Here is a 20,528-nt window from a genome sequence, read left to right as displayed (position 1 = left end):
CGCGTAGTAACTGTGCTACATTGTGATTACCACGACGAATATTTCGACATGTTAAAATCGATACCCATGATACATGCCTATATATGCTTAGAAATGATGTAAAACAATTTCGGTATATTCAACCGTCTACAGTTTCGAGTTTCTGCGAAAATTATATGTAATATTATTAAAGCACCGATAGAAAAGTTTTCTAATCCTTTATCGAAAATCGATAATATATAATCACCGTGTAATAGTAAAATTTTTTGTATAGCTTGATTAGTTTAGTAACGTTCAGTTTTTGCGGCTGGCCTAACTCTGCAGGTGAAAATTAGGGGAAGATTTTCACTTAGAAGTTTTAGGTTACAGCTAAAAGCTCTCTTCGATTCAGCCGATGAGTAGATAAATATATTCAATTGTTTACGATCAGTTGGTCAGAATTAGAATAACACCCCGATAAAGAGTGCAGATTAGAAGTATAAAACGTTGCAATTAATTAATGCGAACTATACGCGATATTTGCGCGAGTTGAACGATAATAATTTTTTATTTCAAAAATCTTATTTGCAATATCGTTTAATTTTTGTCAATAGTGAGTCGCGCGGATGTTTTGCAATTGAATAATCAAATAATTAAACCCGAGGCTGAATACACATGATGAATTATTACGCTAATTATTACGTATAATTATATAATATACTCGATGTTGTAACGATTAGGTAATGAAAAAATCACGGTGAGGGGAAAAAAAATGAAAAAAAGTAAATAAATAAATAAAAAAAAAAAAAAAAAATACCGCGGTTCGAGCGATATTCATTCAGCGAAGAAATATCTGACTCTGACAAATCATATATTCAGTGTGGGGACCAAAGAAAATTTTTCCTCGAGAGGATAATCGTTTTCTTGCGTCGAATACGTCCTTACTCTTTTTCAAACAAATCGTCGATAAACGAAACGATAAAATTTTTCACATCTTACTTCAACGTTCCAAAGCAATGAAGAGATTCGTGCAAAAAAAAAATACTGGATCATAAAAACCGAGGACGGTTTATATTATGAAAAAGAAGTCGTTTTTTTGTTTTTTTTTTTTTCTTCAAACTAAAAAGTCGATTCGATTAATTTCAATCGAATCATACAATAAGGACCGTTTAACCTGCCATGCGTAAATTTAACTATGCCTCTAAATATCTATACAAAAGAAGAAAAATAAAAAAAAAATACAATAGAAATATGTACCTAATTAACGACGTCTGTCAAATAATAAACATAAATAAACAATAATATGTCACTAGATCTTATGACAACATCACAATCAGCCTTGTATTGAATTAGAAATTCGCTAGTATATAAAACTTTTAGAATGAGAATTGCAATCTTTTAGAAATCACCCTTCACAATTTTGCCGCTCAAAGAAATATACGACACGAGAAAAAATAAAAAGAAAAAAACAAGAACAAAAAAAAAAAAAAAAACGAAAACACTGAACAACCTATTTTCAAGCTAATCTGTGAATATTTGTATGATATGAAATATATGATATTGTATACATATATATTACGCAATAAGAATGAAAACGTGCTTCAGTGAAAAACGTCTGTATACAAATATTAAATTATAAATACACCCGTATATGTATATCGGGTAGCCCAATCATGGGGAAGTGTCTGGGCGACCTGATCATAATATATATTCACACATCATTATACAACGTTCACATTTCAGCTTTTCGTTATGTTTTCCACATTATATACGGTGGATAATTTCGTATTACGACGGTACGAATAATTAGAGCCAAAGCTTTTTTTCTCACCGCTGCACCCTTCACTTTACATCACTTGTATTATCTACATGACTATAAACGCACTTTTTATTATGATTAATTATTATTATATATATAAAATATATACTATACGTATAGACCTGCGCAATTTAAACTGTTGGATTAATTTTTTCTAGAGCTATTTATATACCTATTATTATTATTATAGATACGACGATATTATAACGACGTATAATATACAGTATGTATATATATATATATATACATATGCTATACTATTCATAGAAACTTCTAGTCCAATTCGTGTCTGTGATTGACATTGTTACGCGGTATAAATAATCACATGAAATCACTCTATATTATATATATAAATGATGAAAACTTGCTAGAGAAATTTAGTGAGACAGAAAGACAATTGAATCATGATCCGATGAGCAGAAATTTTGCTACCTTATGAAATATGAATAAATAAACAAAACAGACGTACTCTGTATGTAATATAGAGAATCTTGAAGAAAGAAATTCAGACACTGATTCTGCTTGAATATACATAAATACGAATCGATGATAGAACTCGGGTTTCAGAAATATATACAGGCGATTAGCCGTAACTAGTTTCGTATTTATGCCTGAGAAATTAATATTTCCAACAAGCTCCATTACCTGCATTATACCTATACTATGCCAATGTCGCGCGAAAACTTTTGTGAGACAGTCTATTTCAGTCTGAAGATTACTTTATACTATAATAGAAAAAATATAAAGTATATAGATGAATAGATATAGTTTGGACCATAAAAAATGGAAAGTAAATTGACGATATTAGCTATAATACATTTATTTACGTATACTATATATTGAGGTGTGTAAACAAAAGAAGATGATTTATTTTTCTTTTAAACTGGTTCAAAAGTTTCATTTAGATATAAAGATACGCCTGTTAAAATTTCAGCTCCTAATATTAACATTAAGAGGATGCGCATCGCACTTTTCTATCTGTCGTAAGAATGACACGGGAAAAATCTTTTTTATAACTAGGTAACGATACGTCGTACAGAAAACTCGCGGATATATTTTTTTATTCAACTTCAACGCTCTAGAAAAAAGGTCTCGTATCATTTTACGATAAATCTACTCTTTCAAAAGTTACTCAAGGTACTTGAATAATGTTTAACCTCAAATAACTTTTGAAAGAGTAAATTTATTATAAAATGATAAGAGACCTTTTTTGTAGAACGTTCCATTCGCTGTAAAAACATGTCTGTGAATTTTTTGTACGGCGCATCCTTAGCTAGTTATTGAAATCAAGAGGAGCAGAGACCATTTTCCTCCTGGAAAATAGAAAAGTGCAATGCGCGACCTCTTAACGTTAATATTAAGAACTCAAATTTTAACGAGCGTATTTTTGTAGCTAAATGAAACTTTCGAACCTGTTTCCGAGAGAAAAAAAAATTTCTTTCGACACACCCTAGTATATGTATATAATATTGATTCTACGTAAATACAATCCATGATTTGTATTAGATATTAGTTTTAAGAATTTCACGTATTATATTATAATAACGAAGACGATTATATATTATTATAGATTCCCAGCTAACGATATTATATAATTCTATAATATACTACATGCGTCATAGAGAAAGAAAAGATATGAAAAAAAATGCTTAATACCACGTGATATACATAATACTGTGTAGCTGAATATACAATATACACATTATAGCGAATTTAATTAAGAAGAAGAGAATAAAAAACAATAACCTTCGCGTAACGCGTGTGTAACGATAAAGTAACTTTATAGGGCGTAACAAGATTATTATATCTATAGCTATCAGCCTAGTGGACCCGAGTCCCTCTTTTTTCACTTCTCGTATTTTATATATATATAATATAAAACTAACACGCGTTATTATATAATTGTGTGACATTCTCGATTACATAGACTTATTGTTAGTCTCCTCTATCATAGTTCTTTATATATTATATATATATATATATATATACATACATATGTATATAAATATATAAATATATATATATATATATATATATATATTCATATACTACTTTAGCTTACAAAACTGCGTATTTAAAGACCTCGTATATTATATCGTAATAACCACTCTTTGAATCAATTTTAATAAAATCATAATACATAACACGATATGCTGTGCAAATTTTAACCACCCACGTTACTTTCAATAGCCTAACCTTTTTTTCCCTTACACCTCCGACATACCTCGCAAATACTAACGACAAGATTCTCCGTTATCACTGTACACTCCGCGATTTTTATCCCCGTGAATTGGCTGCCAGCCTGACAATGCCGCACTTTCTCTCAGAACTAAAAAGTATCACATCAACGCGCAACAGGCACGGTCAGCTGAAGCTTGAAAACTCAGTTGTTGGTAAAAAAAAAATTGATCGAAGCGCTGCGGGCTTCGCACATTGAGATTGCTTTATACTTTTTTACATACCGATTACGAAATCGCTAAGCAAAAGGCACGATCGATCGATTAGCATTATCAGGGTGGCGACAATTTTGCTCAAGTATAATATTCCTTAACTTTTCTCTGAACTTTTCCCGTCAAAAAATTTAGAAGTCCCTGACGTTTACCCGCGGAACTTGGGTGATGATGGGCCTGTATGCCTTTACGGCCAAAAAATCCAGAAGTTATGCACCGTGAATATATAAATTTGGATCTAAAAAACACGTAATATTGCTTCGTTTCACATGAATAATTAGAAATTGATCGATACCATGTCCGAAAGGTGGCTTAGCTGAATTTACGAAGCATAGCTGAAGATTGAAAACAATTTATAAAAAAAGTGCATTCTTCCCTATGGTACATCATAATTCCCTGACTTTTTCCGACGGACAAAGTTCCCCGACTATTCCGGGTTTCCCCGGGGTTCCCGATTTGTCGCCACCCTGTTTATCAATCATCGAGCAGAAGACGCGTCCGATTCCCGTGATTAATCTACGCGCAAAAAGGCGCGACCGATTAACCTGTCGAAAAACCTTACATATCTAGGACTTGTCGCAAAATTCTGTAGAAATCCAATCCGTATCTGCGTCTTTTTGAATCCGACACATTGCGATGCGAATTGGTCTTCGGAGATGCGAGTCAAGTCTGGGAGGGAGGTTGGAGGGCATGCATTATTGTGTGGCGTGGCGGTCGGCGGTCCTCTTCGACGCGAAGTCTTCGAGCTCAGCATCTCTCCCCATCTAGCGTACCACGGAACGCGATAGATGGTCCAGAGATGCGTTTTGCCCATTCAGACGATCACAGAGATCAATCGAGTGAAATGGTTATCGACAATGATTGAGTAATTAAATTGAATAACGACTGGAAAATGATTGCAGAGCGACAAGAAATGGGTAATTGAACCTCGTTAAAACTTGAAGGCTCACTAATAGTTTGGAGACTCTGATACCGAGTCTTTCGCGTGCTTCTAGAGGAAAATCACTGTGATCGTTTGACGCTGTGGATTACAAAAGTTAGTAACATCACGGTACATCGCGACCTTCCTACCCTTGTCTGATTCCCAACGGAACCACCCAACGGAAATGTTGAAAAGAGATTCACACGCGCATCTACATACATTAAGCCTCGCGACGGATCCCAAAACGACCACATACCTACCCGATTACCTATATTCGGTCTAAGCGATTCTCCATTCTTTCCAACACACATCATTCTTCCTCATTTGCGCCGTGGTCACTGTGACTTACTTTTTCGTTGGTTACCTGTCGGGAGCAAAATGTTTTTGTACCGTAGTCAGCGAAAGTACTATTTTAGTGATTGCTGGCTGACTATCGGTACATCAACCTTTTGTAAAATGGATTAAAAACATCCTGTATGCTAATCAGCATTTTTCTAAGCGAGCTAAGCCTGTGGTTGTACGACAGTTGCAGAGTATTAAAAAATTGAAAATGATTCAAAATATATCGTGCAAGTTGAATATGTTACGTTGTGCCAGACTTTGAAATGTTATTGATTAAACGATCATTGGAATATGTTTAAGCCTCAGGCGTATCCAGCACTTAAACGACGTGATTTGAAATTTCAAACATACGTAGGTAATCATATCTGTAACTAAACACTACTTGTTTTCGCGAATATCGAGTAAGTGATGGTAACCTGTCGCGATGCTCATTCCACATTCGGCAACGTGCAAAATTTCTAACTTTGAGTGACTACGGTAAAATAGGTCAACTGCAGCAAAAAAAAATAAAAATTATCCAACTTGAAGTCAAGCATCGTTGCGATCATGAATGAGCCTGTCCATGCAGGTAAGAAATCGAACATTCATATAACAATTGTTACCGCCACGCCACGTGATGGAGGAGTCCCAGGGAAATACCCGTAACCTAACGCATGCAAACTCACCAACGTTGCCGAGTAATGGAGAAGTTACTCGGATGTCTCTGCTTAACTCTGAAAAAGCGAAAAAGGAAGCTCGAATTAATTTCGTAAAGAGTGTGGAAACTGTTATACAATAGATTCATAGTTTTTGTACTCATCCCTATCGCTACATTTTCTTGCATTTATTCATGCTTCGTTAACATAAAAATTCAGATGCAATCGTACCATCTCGAGTTATTGAACTAGTATTTAAAAAATATTCTCACCTTTTCATGGCTGCTCCATACTTCACACCTTGCTCACGTTACATCTGTCCTGGTCTGGTGTTGAAGTCTCACTAGATGCACTGAAATGACAATGAGACAGAAAATTCAGGTACATCATTTATTCAGTTAGAGTTCATGCGGCTATAGGCTGTCTGTGTTAACAATCTATTTTTTTTTTTTTTGATAAAATCTTGGATTTTTTTTGTGCGTGTATAAGTTAACTTTAAAATTAGCTAATCGGAGGCATAGATACCACAAATGAATTGAATATGTGAGTAGAAATCAGTATCAGAAATAATGGACGATTAAAAGTCACTGGGTAAATAAATCAATCATTTCGATTACACACCTTTCATTGTTATTCATTGAAGTCATTTGGTTTTATTATCACTTCGTTTAAAATAATCAGTTGATCGGGTTACTCAATTCAGATCATTGCCAACTGCAATCAATAGTGCTGAAGATGGTTTAGTTCTGTATAATCAGGGGTAAAAAGAAAACAATATTTCGTTAGTATTGTATCTTGAAAATCTGTCTCCGTTTAACAGCGCTGAAATCATATTAATATTTTTAAGAAATATGTATACTATATGGAAGTAATAGTAATATTTTTCAACGCTGAAAACGGATTATGATTGTACTATAAAATGGTTCGATTGTTTACCTGTTTTTCTTCACTCAGAGGTAGTACAATTTGTTCGGTTTTCGTATAACTTTTCTTACGTAAGATTTGTCGCTCAGGACACGTAATTCGGACAGTTTCTAATTTTGACTGATGTTACAGCAGTTAATTCTTCTAATGAGGTAAACCATGAGAATGCACTGTCAATATTTCACCTCCAAAATCTACAAACACGTAATTCAAGCTGCTTAGATTTCTCATAAACGTAATAAAAGGCCTGAATAACAATCCACGATAAAAAATTGCTTGCATTTTATACATTCGAACGCATCACTTCGTCATTACTTCCAAGATACGCAGCATTATATATAAGAATGTATATAATAATTATATAAAAGAATTTGATAAAATACGCAATGCAGGCTCACAGTATCGATCCGCAAGAAGAAATTCGAAAGAATTGGATACAACTGTCGATTCGGAACTTGCATGAATACTCGCAACGGCATAGTACATAAATTAATACTTACAGAGGCTTATTTACGATGAGTTATACGCTGCATCGCACATTTCTGGATCCCAAGTACAGCAATTTCCGAATGAGAATTCTTCGATGCTCGTTCGACACCTCGTCTTTCAGCTAAACGTCCCGATAAACTTTTTCTTACAATTAGCCGTTAGAAATGACGCTGAGAGAAAAAAAAAAGCGAACGACGCGAAGTACAAATTTGTTGCAGCTCTGTTCAGACTGTTCCGCGTTCCGCGACGCGGATAAACAATTGCGAAGCGCGATTCAACAAACCGTCGTATCACCGGTTTCTTCCAACGTGAATCGATAAACCAAATAGAACTCGTAAACGCTAAAATTTACCACAGCAATGAAAACGAGACAAACAACTCACTTTCAATGTTCGCAGGCTTTTCTAATTTCAATAACTCCTGTCTTTGTGAAGGTCAAGCGTCCATGGTTTGTGTACTAAAACGAACGTGCAAATTCTGGACCGAACACACTGAACCTGCCTCTTTTCACAGCCTGATCAGAGGGCTCTGGATTTCGAATCGTCGAAGTGCGTGTTACTCGTGAAATGTCTCGGAAGCGAATGACGTCGCGTTAGCCGAAATTATCGAAGATTTTTCTCCGGGCAGTCTCCATTTTGTCGAGCCGATCGCCGGTCTTTGTGTTTAAACGAACGCGTCGCGAAGCTGAGCTCCTTGCTTTTAAACAAGGTATGGTCGACAAGTTTATAAAGAATAAAATAACAATAAAAGTGAGTTTATATTGAGTAAAGAATTGGTCAGTTCGATTTCTCCAAACTGTTCTAGGAAAATTTATTTCTTTCATATCAGATTATTCAGACTTAATTTCTATACAACTGGGGAATTGTTTGTCACGCTAAAGCAACGTGAATTTCGTATACCCTTGCGAGTACGACAGACAATTACGAGAGTATTTACAGATGAAAAAAATAATGTACACTCGGCGATATCGTGACAAGTTTATTCATTATTTGTACGATTTTTTAGCCCGCCAATCGAGGAACTCGTCAAACTCAGCCTCGTCTCCGCTGGAAACTTCCTCCTCTACAGCTATGCTCTTTCTCTCGACCTGCTCCAGCACTTCTTCCCTGCGTCGCTCCAACTCTAGGACCCTGAGAAAACAACAGATTCGATCAAGGTAAGAAAATTGAAAGAAACCTGTAATAATTCCGTATAAATTTTGGTGGCAAAAAGGTTTGAAGATTATTTGAGATTTCGTCACCTAGACCAGTGTCGCATCTGTTCCTCTATTTCGTCTAATTGCCTCTCGGTCGTCGCTTCCTCCTGATCATCCGCTATGATCTGAGCCGACTGTGCAGCCTCCTCTTTAATCTCTTTTTGAAACTTTTCCCACTCTTCTTCAATCGGGTCTTTGTACTCGACGTTTCTTACCTGCAAAAACCAAGAAACCTTAAATATGAATATTCACTCAAAACAAGCAACGGTTATTGTCGAAAATGTATTCAAGACAGTGAGAAACTAGCTGAGAAGTAGAATTTAGTGGAAATACTATCTTGACCTCAATGTTGGTGAAATGATAGATTCTTGGATGTATAGGTAAGTAAAAACCATGGGGTTGATGTTTTGGCCCGAGATCATTAAAGATGATTCGCATTGAATAATCCGTTCTGAGGAGAGCTTTCGCTTGGGCTGAACCGTCGACCATTTTTTTTTCACTGAACAGTATATCCAAGAATCTATCGGCTCGTTAGAATTTAGTTTTCGTGACGTTGCCTCAACTATTTAAAGTTTTTCTAGTCAATCACCAGCTTCTTTTCACCCAAGTCTACATCACCTTAGCGTCCATGATAGGATCGTCGAAAAAGCCCTCTGGGAGCTGAGCCTGACTGAGATCCTTCTCCTCCTCCTTCTCTTCCATCTCGACATCCTCACTTTCCGCCGATTCCTTTGTCACTTCAGTTTTGGCCTCGTGAACATTACGAGGAGGTTTAGATGCGGAGGTTTTGTCGAAGAAATCATCAGGCAGTGCAGATGACACTGCAGGGCCATTTTTCAAAATACTCTTCAACTTTTTACTCGGTACTTCCACATTCGCAGATGAGGTAGGCCGTTTAAAACTGTGTGGAGCGATCGGAGCAGGTTTGGGAGGCTCGACATGTTCCTTTTTTGCGAGGATGATGTTTTCTTTGTGAATCTTGGAGTTCAGGTGGATATTCCATACCGCTTCACTGCGCACCAGTGTCTTGCAGAGTATGCATATCAGCTGACCCGAATCTGTGTACGTGCTTACATTCATAAGGAAATATACGAGTCAAGTTATAGCGATGAGAGGGGGATGCAAAAATCGTAAAGTATGATGTTTATTCTATTTTACATAAAAGGATATTTTGCGATTGGTGATTCGATTCTCGTCACTGTGGTCAGCTTCTTTTTGTGCTCATTCATAACTCGACGCAAGTCTGTCTGCGTCACTTTCTTCCCAACGTTTCTCAGAGACATAATTGATTCTGGTTTTTGTATCTTGTCAAATATCACCAAGTTTACGATTTAAAACAAAATTAGGTTAGGATGTGTACGTTGTGTGTTGTTTTCGGGGTTGTGAGAGATTATGTCAAGCAGATTGTCAGGTTACGATAGATTTAGTCAGTCTGTTCTACCCTCACGGGATCTACATACTTACCGACCGTCATTTTAACTACAGAGAAATCAACGATGCATAAATCCTCGCCAGGTAGCGCCACCATGCGTAATCTTCCATGGCGGTGGAATAGGCTGCATGTAACTAGGCGAACCTACTTTAAAGTTTATTCAAAAAGCGCTGGTAAAAACAAGTAAAAATAAAGAGAATAATCACGGAAATAAATTACTGCGACAAAAAAAATTTGCAGTGGAGAAGATTGTCTTTCTCTCGTCGCTTCTCGTCTGTTGTACGTCGTAGCTATAATTTTTTTTAATACCTTCTGGTATATTGAATGAGAGTATACATGCAGGTTGCATTAAATCAGCCACGTATCGCGTTCGATGGTGCCATATATTTTAGTTAAAAATTCACTACAGCGGGTATTCGGAGTCGAAATATGTCAAAACACGATATCGCGCAATTACGATTGAATTGTGAAATTTTTTTAACCAGCTAATTCTCGCCGCACTACGGGGTATTCCAGATGACGGTGATATTCCGGAGTTGTTGTATAACTTGTTAGATTTATGACAAAGAGAGAAAGAGAGAGCGAGAGAGAGAGAGAGAGAGAGAGAGAGAGAGACAATGCCAGAGGGAGAAACGGAGAATAGCACACGTTCTGTGTACCCTTAAATCACGCGTGGGACATATTAGTTAAGTTCGTGGGTTTCTTGGGTATGATCAATACGTCGTACGAAGCTGCTTTACTCGTATATTAAATGAAAACGTGAAACATGCTGTATAAACGCAACAGTATCGATTATCGGTCAAACGAACTTCAGCCGTGTATACATACCTATACATGCGTATACACACAACTCGCTCGCACCTCGCACCCTCCAGCGATAACTTTTCCGCGCAACCGATGATATATAGGCTTAAAAAGTTTTCCATTCTTAGCCCCATTCTTATCAAAATTTTACGAACGGCTGTATTTGTACACCGAGTATTTATGCCCACGTTGCAAAATATCGCCTCCATTGTGAAACGTAAAATTTTAAATTTTCAATGGCAACACTGTACAAACGCACATGCGAAAACAGAACATCTTTTCGAGGCGAAGATATTGCATTTACGTGTTTCGAACAACGATTTGGAGCTTATCGTCTCTGGTGAGAATTTAGCTCATTAGAAAACTTTGAAAAGATCAATATAATATATTGATGAAAAGATTATGGCTATAATGAAGTTCCTTCCGTGCACAAAATCTACTTAATTAATTAAACAACTTTCGAAATGCGCAGGTAGCTGGAGGGAAATACGTTGTATAAGGAAAATTCACAACATGTACGTAAAGGTAGCAACGCTGCGTATGTAAAGGTAGTAGGTGGTCGGGTCCTTGTTGACAAGATGTATACATAGTTACCACATACATCTACGATGTACAGAACTAGCTTGCGGTAAAGTTTCCTCGGCCTCTTTCGAGATCTGCGAGTCTAGGGAGGTTTTAGACTGAAATTCGAGGTATCTGTGCATCTGCTGACTCGGCGATCGAAGCGATTTGAACTCGCTACGTATGGCGTCTTTCGACATTATTGCTCCTTATAGACGATTCGTCGAGTGCTTCGTCGCCTCGGGCGTTAGCGTACCAACCCAATATCTGTAGTGCCCTGCATAGCTGCTGCTTCTGCTGCTTTTGCTGCTACGGCGGTAAATTGACGACAAAAAGTAAAGAGGCGCAGTCCGTCGTGTCAGGGTCCTCTTCACATCGCCGTCTAATTACAGGGTGGAAGAGTTGTGGGGAGAAAAAATTTGACAAGTAATTGGCCCGATTCGACTCGATAACGGTATTAAAAAAGCATGGATATAAATCGGTTGAAAAGCTTATAAAATCTGATGAATAAATAATAGCAAAAGTGTCGATCAACATTTCAGAGCTGAACTCGGCCGCGCTATCGCGAAATCAAGATGGCCGCCATTGGCCCACTTGCGATTTAATTTTAACCCTGCCGTTATTTCCTGTGCTCTTCGATCATCGAGCGATATTTAATGCGAAACACAGCGATGGCAAGAACGGTTTAGTAACGATTTGCATCATCGTCGAAGGTCTGATAGCCGAAAATTCAGCTTCGAAGATAATCGGCCAATTCGTATGCGACTAATTTTTAATCAAGACCTTGTTGCATGGAATTGAGAAACTCGGGCACGCGATCTTCGCAGCGAGCAGGAGTCCTGCCGAGTTTCAACTCTATCCCGGAATTAGTTTTACCCGGGAATATCGTCGTCCTACGGCTCGCAACGTCCCTCTGCTCACTACTAAGGGAGGACCACGTGTGCCTAATGCCGTGTAGCTGACGTAGCTAATGCTGTACGTCTAGTCGCGTATACGGCGTATTGCCAGCGGAGGACCGGGTGGAATTTTCAACCCCCAAAACCCCCGGGCCTCGAGGGTGTTGCTTTATGGACAACTTTCCGCCTCCGCAGTAGCTGCACAGGGTACTTCCACGCATGGCCGTCGTAATTCTTACCAACCTCGCCGTGTATTTTCTCTTCAAGTGATTTTTCCTCTTCCTTTCATTCATTCGCACTTTAGCGTTAGTCTCGATAATTTCACGCATCTCGCGAAAATCGCTGATTCGCTATTTATACACACACAGAGTGGCAGGCCTCATGCCGTATTTATGCACCAGGAAGTTTATACTGCCGCAGAGTGAAATCCGGGGAATTTCAACTATTCGATTACCCTGGCAAATGATTCGAATCGAACAGAGTCTCGGTTCGTCTTTCATTTTTATTTTACCCGTTATAACCGTACTTTCGTTCACCGATGGGCTGAGATTCTGAAATCCTGCCAAGTTTCAAACTTCCGCAGGGACAGGGACCGCTGTAATCCGCAGCATCTCTCGAAATACACTGCAAATGAGTTTCCTCACACTTTTCTACCCGACTCTCATGTTTTGCACTCGTTATTTCATTTTCATTGTCCTTTTTTATCTATTTATCTTACGAATTTTGGCATTTCCACAAATTTGAATCCTTTTTTTTGTGAAACTAGAGTTAACTGTACAAATATACGTACTACGCAAACGATCCCTGTTTTTTTTTCGTTTACTTATTTTTTTCCCGGACACTGGGTATATAACCTGTTCGCAATACATTCAATACTGTGCGCACGTCGACATAAATTAACTTTGTCAATTTCACGGGGCGGGTGTTCATATTATATTGACTAGGAGAATGCGAAATTATTCAAACGACCGATTACGCTAATTGCAACGCTATATGCGCACCTATATAAACCTTGTTTTACGCTATCGTACAAATTCTTCGCGGGTACGCAGGTCCGAGATTCACATTCAGAATTACCTAACACGAAAGACCTCCACTGACCCATAAACGTACCTTAACGATTCTATTAAACATACCGAAATGAATTACAGAAATGTAATATTTTGGATTGAAAATTTTGGGAAGGGGGTCTGATCAGTTTAAAATCATACTGCTTTTTAGAATTTTTTTTTAAAGAAAATGTGAGCGCTTGGAGCAATTTGAGTTTTAGGTCGTTATTACGTATAATTTCAGGAACATCTTTGAATTTTGTTCGTCGAAATTAATAACAAAATGGCGGCATGGCGCATACATACTCCAAAAAATATATATATTCCGCCCTTTTTGGAGTATCCGCAGAAACTGACCGACGGGCGGTCAAGGGTAGTTAATTTTCATTAGCGTCTTCGCGGAGTGTTTTCGGGTAAAAGGGTTTCAGGCTAGTATGAGATCTGATTTATTCCTGGTCCCGCGTATACTTAGCTCGTGCGGGAAAATTGCTCGAGTTATTTCACCAACAATTATCCCTTCTCATTACTCCTCCGTCGCCCGTGTTGCGTTTGTCCGAATTTCTCACCGGCGTCTCATCCAACTTTTCCGAATACCCGAGTCCTTCGGGATCTTCTTCTTCGAGCCCGGGATCGATACACTCGAAAACGGAAGCTGCAGGGGTGGCTGGCCTGACATGAGAGTGTAGTAGAGTTAAAGGTAAACTATTAGAAAAATCATTGTTGTTTCTTACATTTCTGTTGATGAATATGACACAATTTTTTATAATTTTAACATTTAAATCGTGATATTAATCAACGGTGAATTTGTAATTTTTACATATTCTTTTTTTTCACTTTGTTATACGTTACAAAAAATGGTCAAATCGATCCAAAAATTTTGGCGCACTTGCTGGGACATGTTTTTTTTCTAACAGTGTAAAGTACGCGACTAGATTTAATCGGTTTTGCGGGGGTTAAAGCGGCCACGAAATACTAGAAAATTCCAATTTATGTCCGGCAGTGGATTACAGCGGTTTGGAAAATAAATTCTCGCTCTTTTTTCCGTCTTGCTTTTTTTTCCTTCACACTTTCCGCAAGGACTCCAAGGCGGAAGGATGAATTTAAGGGTCGTCAGCTCCGCGTTCTCGGAACCGAGTCAGCGACCCTCCATCCTTATTGTATCCACCAACGCGGTAGGAGCTAAATGAAAATTGCCTTCTTAGTAAAGCCCCTCTTCACCTTCTTCTTCTTCGTCTTCTTCTATTTTTTCTTCTACTTTCACCAGCTATACAAACGACGTTGCGCAAAGCCGACGACGAGCCCGTTCGTCGTTCGACCCTCTATCTATCATCAACTGCGAACATGTGCAGCGGTTTTTGGGGCCCGAACATTAAAAAAAAACTGACACAACATTAATTTCGGTTTTGTTTTGACTGAACTGTACATCTGATACGTTCTGTCAAACTACGGTTGAGAAACGATTGCGAAAGTTTCTCAACGAACGTAGTAAGATCGGCGAGTAACGTGCAACAGAAGAATGTTCGAAATTCCTGCTTCCGAAGAACGGAAGGAAGGAACGTAAGTGGAGTGCAAAGATATTGCAGTTTCGGTATTGGCTCTCTCTGATTACCCTTCGCAACTCCCTGATGCTCAAAGGTAATGGGAAACTAGTGATCAAGTTCAGTGCGGGCTGCCCAGGGCTTCGATAATCACTTAGTCTGCTTGCGTCGCGGCAATTGTGACAAAATCGAATCCAAACTTACACGAGATAACGACTAGCGATGGCCACAAGATAAAGGTAATGAAATCGATGCACTCGATTAATCGAGGCCAAAAAAATAATCGAACGCGACTCCATTGAATCGGTAAAAATTAATCATAGATTATTTGGTATTTTTTTGAAACGGAAATTTTATAGATTTCAATACGTATTCTTAATAGCGGAAAAGTTTTTTGATAATCTATAATTTCATTAAAAAAAATTGTTCAGTATCAGGTGAAAATATTCATTTATCTTTCGCTTGTTATATCAAATAGATAATTAATAAGTAAGACAATGACGATAATTGATACTTTGATCACATAAATCGATATTGCATTGCGTCGTTAACGGGAGTATAAAACAAAAATCGATTGTACGGTAAAATAATCAAGTCGGTCGGTTAATCGAGTTTGAAAAATAATCGATTATACTAAATCGATCGGGAATTGAATCGATTATTTTTGGTAACTTTTAACAACGACTCACCACGATTCGAATCGTTCTTCTATAAGATGTATGAACTTTCGCGTATATGGTGTCGAATCCGAAGGGAATTTGAGCCGGGGAAAAATCGAACGAATCTACTGTACCTAGTTATACACGTAACTTTTCAAATCATCGCCTCTTCCGGTGCAGAGAGGATTGCATCGATTCTGCAGAAACTTTTGAGAAATAAATCAATTCTTTGTTCAAGGTACCTAGTACACATACTTGTACAAACGATTCTGCTGTCAAATGAATCAATTTACATATTCATTTTCAAGTTCAATTTTGAATCTCGAATTCCGGGGAAATGCACCGCGATTATCATGGTTATAAAATTTCTTACGAGGCTGAAGTTAGTAATTTTAGAATGACTTTCAAAATAAGAGTACGTTTCGTTCATCACGGTTTACTAAATTTCAGACATTCCTAAAGGTTCCAAGTAATTAATTTTATCCAAACACGCATCGTTACAGTAACGTTACCAACTTCATCCTCATATTTTTTCTCCACAGTAAATCCAAACTCCGAAATGCAACGGATAATTTCCGTGACATTGTTTTTTTTTTTCATTCAGATCCTGCGATTTTATTCGGAGTATTCCAAAGCCGAGAGAATTTCGAAAAGAACGCAGTCATTCCGGAATCCGCGAACTTGCGGGTAAAATAAGCTCGGCGTCGTTCGCCGATCCCGACGGTATCTTCCGTTTGAAATTTTATTTATCCATTCGCTTCCGGCCTTTTTATATTCATTCAAAGCCCCGCTCTGTCTCCCCGCATCATCGGCTGCAGGCTGTTTTAGGATTCCGTCGGCCTTTTCCACGAGACTACAGTGCCTGTAGGGTGAATTTCGACGGTTTCTTAGTCACGTAGCCGGCCGCACGCGTCTCGCGCAGCATGGCAACCTTCGTGATACCAACGATATGTACCCAACCACCTACCTGGAACACACAGGCTTGTGTGTCTAACTGTTTGCCCCGGTCCGCAGATTTCGGTAGATATCCGCAGCAGTCAGGAGCGGAAATAGTTCCGCGGGTCGAAGGTGAAAACAGGGCGGCCACCGTGGTCAGGGGATTCCGGAAATCCTGGAAATGTCTTGGAATTCGGTAATTCTGGAATAGTCGGGGAAATGTCGGGGGTTTTTGCCGAAAGTCAGGGAAGCGTTTACTACATTTCTTTTTCGTACGAATACGTCCCGCAATTTTTTTTACCTTTAGATAAATTTAGATCGAATACAAATTTTTTTTATAAGAAAATTATAAGATTCTTGTCTGAAAAAAAACTGGACAATTCAGAGAATTTTGCGATGGAGATTTAGTGGCCACCCTGTGAAAATCGTATAAATGAACGGGGGGGTGAAAAAATAGGGGATCGAGTGTTTTCTTTTTTTTTCTTTTCCTTGAGATCCAGGCGCGCTGCTTTTGCAGATTGTACGAAGAAGATTACTTTCGCAAAAAACGCGCTCGGCCAGCTGACGACAACTTTTTTCACCATAGTTATCTATGGAGGAAAATCTGCGGCCTCGAGGATCGAGTCTTCCGCCGCACACAAGCCGCGAATTCCACGCACGTTTTCAGCCTTTTTCCATCAGCTTCCTACTCTGCTTTTTTTTTATCATTGTTCTTATTTTCATTTTCATTTCTCGTTCCTCTCCTCGTCCAGCTTTCGCAAATCTGTACTGCCCGGATTTCAGGACCAGCGGTTTCCAAATTGGCCGTCCACCTTCCGCAATACGTCTACTTCTCTAAATTACATCAACCACTCGAGCCGAGATGCGGTGCGGAAAACGTCACGTACCCGTCCCGCAGGTTACGTATGTACACGTATACCGTATACTTCGCGTCGAGGAGGGAATTTTACACACATGCATTAAATTTCTGCGACATCACGATGGGTGACAACCGCACGAGTAGGTATAATTTTACGGATGATTTTCCCCGATACCTTACTGTCGGCCAATCCGCAGCCTGGAAAAGTGCCAATTTTCAATTCTTCCGATTTCCTTTCCTTTACAAATTCTCAGGTATGCACTTGTCGGGAAGTTTTACAATATACTAAAATCAATTTTCGATACAGAGGCTTGAAATTAATATTTTGAAGACGAAATGAAAAATAAACGCAGAACACTTTCGATACGATTCTGAAAGAAAAGGAAAGGAAAAAAAAAAAAAACTACCAGCAGTAAAGGAAAAATTTCCGTCTGCATTAGGCCAGTTTTTTTTCTATGAACTTAATTTTTTTCTTCTTTCGCACCCTTCGAAAAGTTAGTTTTTAACCTCAAACGAAACCTTTTGAAACCGGAATTCGGTAGAAAAATTTCAAAACGCGTCTCATCCGGGTTGAATTTTTTAAACACTCTGATCGAAATATCGAAGGGTACGTAAGGATAGGAGATAAATAGTTAAAAATAAATCAGCCTAGTGTACATACAATAATGAGTCACAAGTGAATTCACGTGACATAATCGTGATAAGATTCGTATCTAAATAACGTACATCTCGCGCGAATCTGAATGCTGTGATTTAATTCGCGATAAGAAACATTGCATTGACGTAAGTAAATGATAAAAAATCCCGTCTCTCTCGCCCCTCGCATTACTGTCGTTTTTTTTTTTTTATTTTTTTTTTCTTTCTATCTTACGCCGCTCCGTGCTAAAATTATTTTACACAAGATACCGTTGCAGCAGACAATATATTACAGCGTGTTTTATTTATTTATTTTATCAAGATTGTTTCTTCTCTCTTGTCTTCTCGGGTTGCAAGCAATTACTAATGAATTTCGAAAGGTTTTCATTCTTCCTTTAAGGTTTTTTGTATACGCGATTGATGAATGTAAATCTGGAGAAAAAAGTAAAAATATGAAAGGAGAAAATCGTCGGTTATAAATTCGTACACATATTTGCAAAACAGCAAACGCCGAATTTGAACTAAAATGTGAGAATCCTTCTCGTGTAACGCAAGTTTCTGACGCGGGCGCCTTCGGGTTGATTAAAATCTAAGCATAGGAGGCTCTAATTACTGACGCAAGTAATCAAACTGCGAGAGTTTCACTCGGTACACAATTGTGTAAATTCTTGTCGCTTGTATTTTCACCGTTAAACGTGCCTGCCTGTAAATGTATCCATAATTTACACGCGTGTTTAGGTTTTTCATATTTTCAGGTAATTGTAGACGAAACTGATCATTGACGAGTCTACTTATTTTTTACCGACTCGGTGTGCAGAGTTTTGTTGGATTTTCGGCAGGTTAAATTAAGGTGGCGATGTAATTTCTCGACCTAATTTTTCACGCAAAACGCAGCAGCTTCGTTCCGTATCGTAAATGCCTGTATTTGCTTTTACGATAAAATACAACTTGGGAGACTTAAAGTATCCGGAATATTATGCACGTGTGATATAATTACGTGTGTGTGTAATCAACGATTAACGTCAGGCGGGGAAATTAAACGAGAAAAGACGTCACGATCAGAGATTAACTTTATATGTTATATTGTTGACTGAGAACGATTGAATGATAACACGAAAAATAAATAAGATCTCGCGAATTGATCGATGATCTGAAATCAGATCAAAGTTACCTTTTATTTTCGTATAGTATGAGTAATTCGGTGATATTTGTGTAGAATAGAGTGTTCTCGAAATCAAATTTTGACTAATTTCGTCGCATTTGTAACATCCGAGAGATGATAAGAAGAAGAAGAAGAAGAAGAAGCAGAGATGACAAGAAATAAGAGTATAGAAAGTAAAAGAATATGGGAATGGAGAAGAAATGTGATTTTCGTGGAAATAAAGGGGAAAAAAAGAAATAGGAAAAATGTGAAAAGAAAGGTGAGGAACGCGAGAAGCGAGGGGGGAAAAATGGGAAAACTTTTGACTACTTGGCGTCGATCAATTTCAGGACAAAGACGAACGGTTCTGTACGGTGATTTAAAACTTTCAGGGGAAATTGTTTACCGACCTGAGTGAAAGGGAAATATGGGTGGGAAAGTGGCGAAGGCAAGGGGATGTTGTCTTATAACGTCGTTTCGTCGGAAACACGGATATCTTATCAATGAGTAAAATACGAAGAAAAAGGAGTAGGTGTCGAAAACGAGACGAAATGAAAGCCAAATTTCCGAAAGTGCGAAAATGAGAAAATTTTGCAATCTGAAACATTGAAATTCCGAACGATCCAAGATTGTCGGTTCCGTGAATTTATGGCTTGGTGAAATTTCACCACTTTGAGCTATCTTTGGTTTAGATTTTCGATATTCTTACGTTCGGAACTCTGGTCATTCTGACTTTCGGTTTTTCTAAATTTTTACACCCACTCGTCGAGTAAGCCACGCTGTGTGAGCAGACTTTAACTTTCGTTATTTTCCTCTATCGTATCTTGAATTTTCAAAAACTTGCATTCTAGAACTTTGAGTTATCGGCTTTCCGACCATCCAAAACTTTGTCGTTTCTTCAAAGTTTGGTTTCTTCGCTTCAAGTTTCGCCACCAAGTAATTCGTAATCAGGCGCTTTCGGCACTTTTCAAATTCCGAACTTCAACCCCGCCCTTTTGCCGTTAGAAAAAATCTGTGCGTTGTTTAAAATTTCTCTTCGATCTCTATCCTCTTCCTTTTATTCCCTGCTGCAAGTTTCGTACGTTAAAATTTGAAAGTTCGAGGAAATTCGAGAGTAAGACGTTTCTTTTTCGTTCTCCAAGATCGACGCACGTCATCGGTGCCTAATTGGCAGGTGAAATGAATGAAAATTGTATGTCCTTGGATGTTCCGGATCCTCCGATCTCTCGAGGACGACGCGGGGTGCAGCTTCGCGTCGCCGCGACGCCGGGCCTCCTCCTCTC

The 20,528-nt window shown here is 38.3% G+C and overlaps 1 protein-coding gene across 1 annotated transcript; it reads right to left on the bottom strand.

The window, feature by feature from the left end:
- Positions 1-8,324: 8,324 nt before the first annotated feature.
- Positions 8,325-10,197, bottom strand: LOC124298674 (zinc finger protein 830). Its single transcript, XM_046751000.1, has 4 exons — positions 9,905-10,197; positions 9,353-9,800; positions 8,780-8,949; positions 8,325-8,669 (listed from the first exon to the last, which is right to left on the bottom strand). The coding sequence occupies exons 1-4, from the start codon at positions 10,015-10,017 to the stop codon at positions 8,525-8,527; spliced, it is 876 nt and encodes a 291-aa protein (XP_046606956.1). The 5' UTR covers positions 10,018-10,197; the 3' UTR covers positions 8,325-8,524.
- Positions 10,198-20,528: the final 10,331 nt, after the last annotated feature.

Source organism: Neodiprion virginianus, chromosome 1, assembly GCF_021901495.1.
Source record: "Neodiprion virginianus isolate iyNeoVirg1 chromosome 1, iyNeoVirg1.1, whole genome shotgun sequence".
NCBI classification, from domain to species: Eukaryota; Metazoa; Arthropoda; class Insecta; order Hymenoptera; family Diprionidae; genus Neodiprion; species Neodiprion virginianus.
Note: the sequence above shows the minus strand (reverse complement) of the source record. Positions and strands in the feature narration are given on the sequence as shown.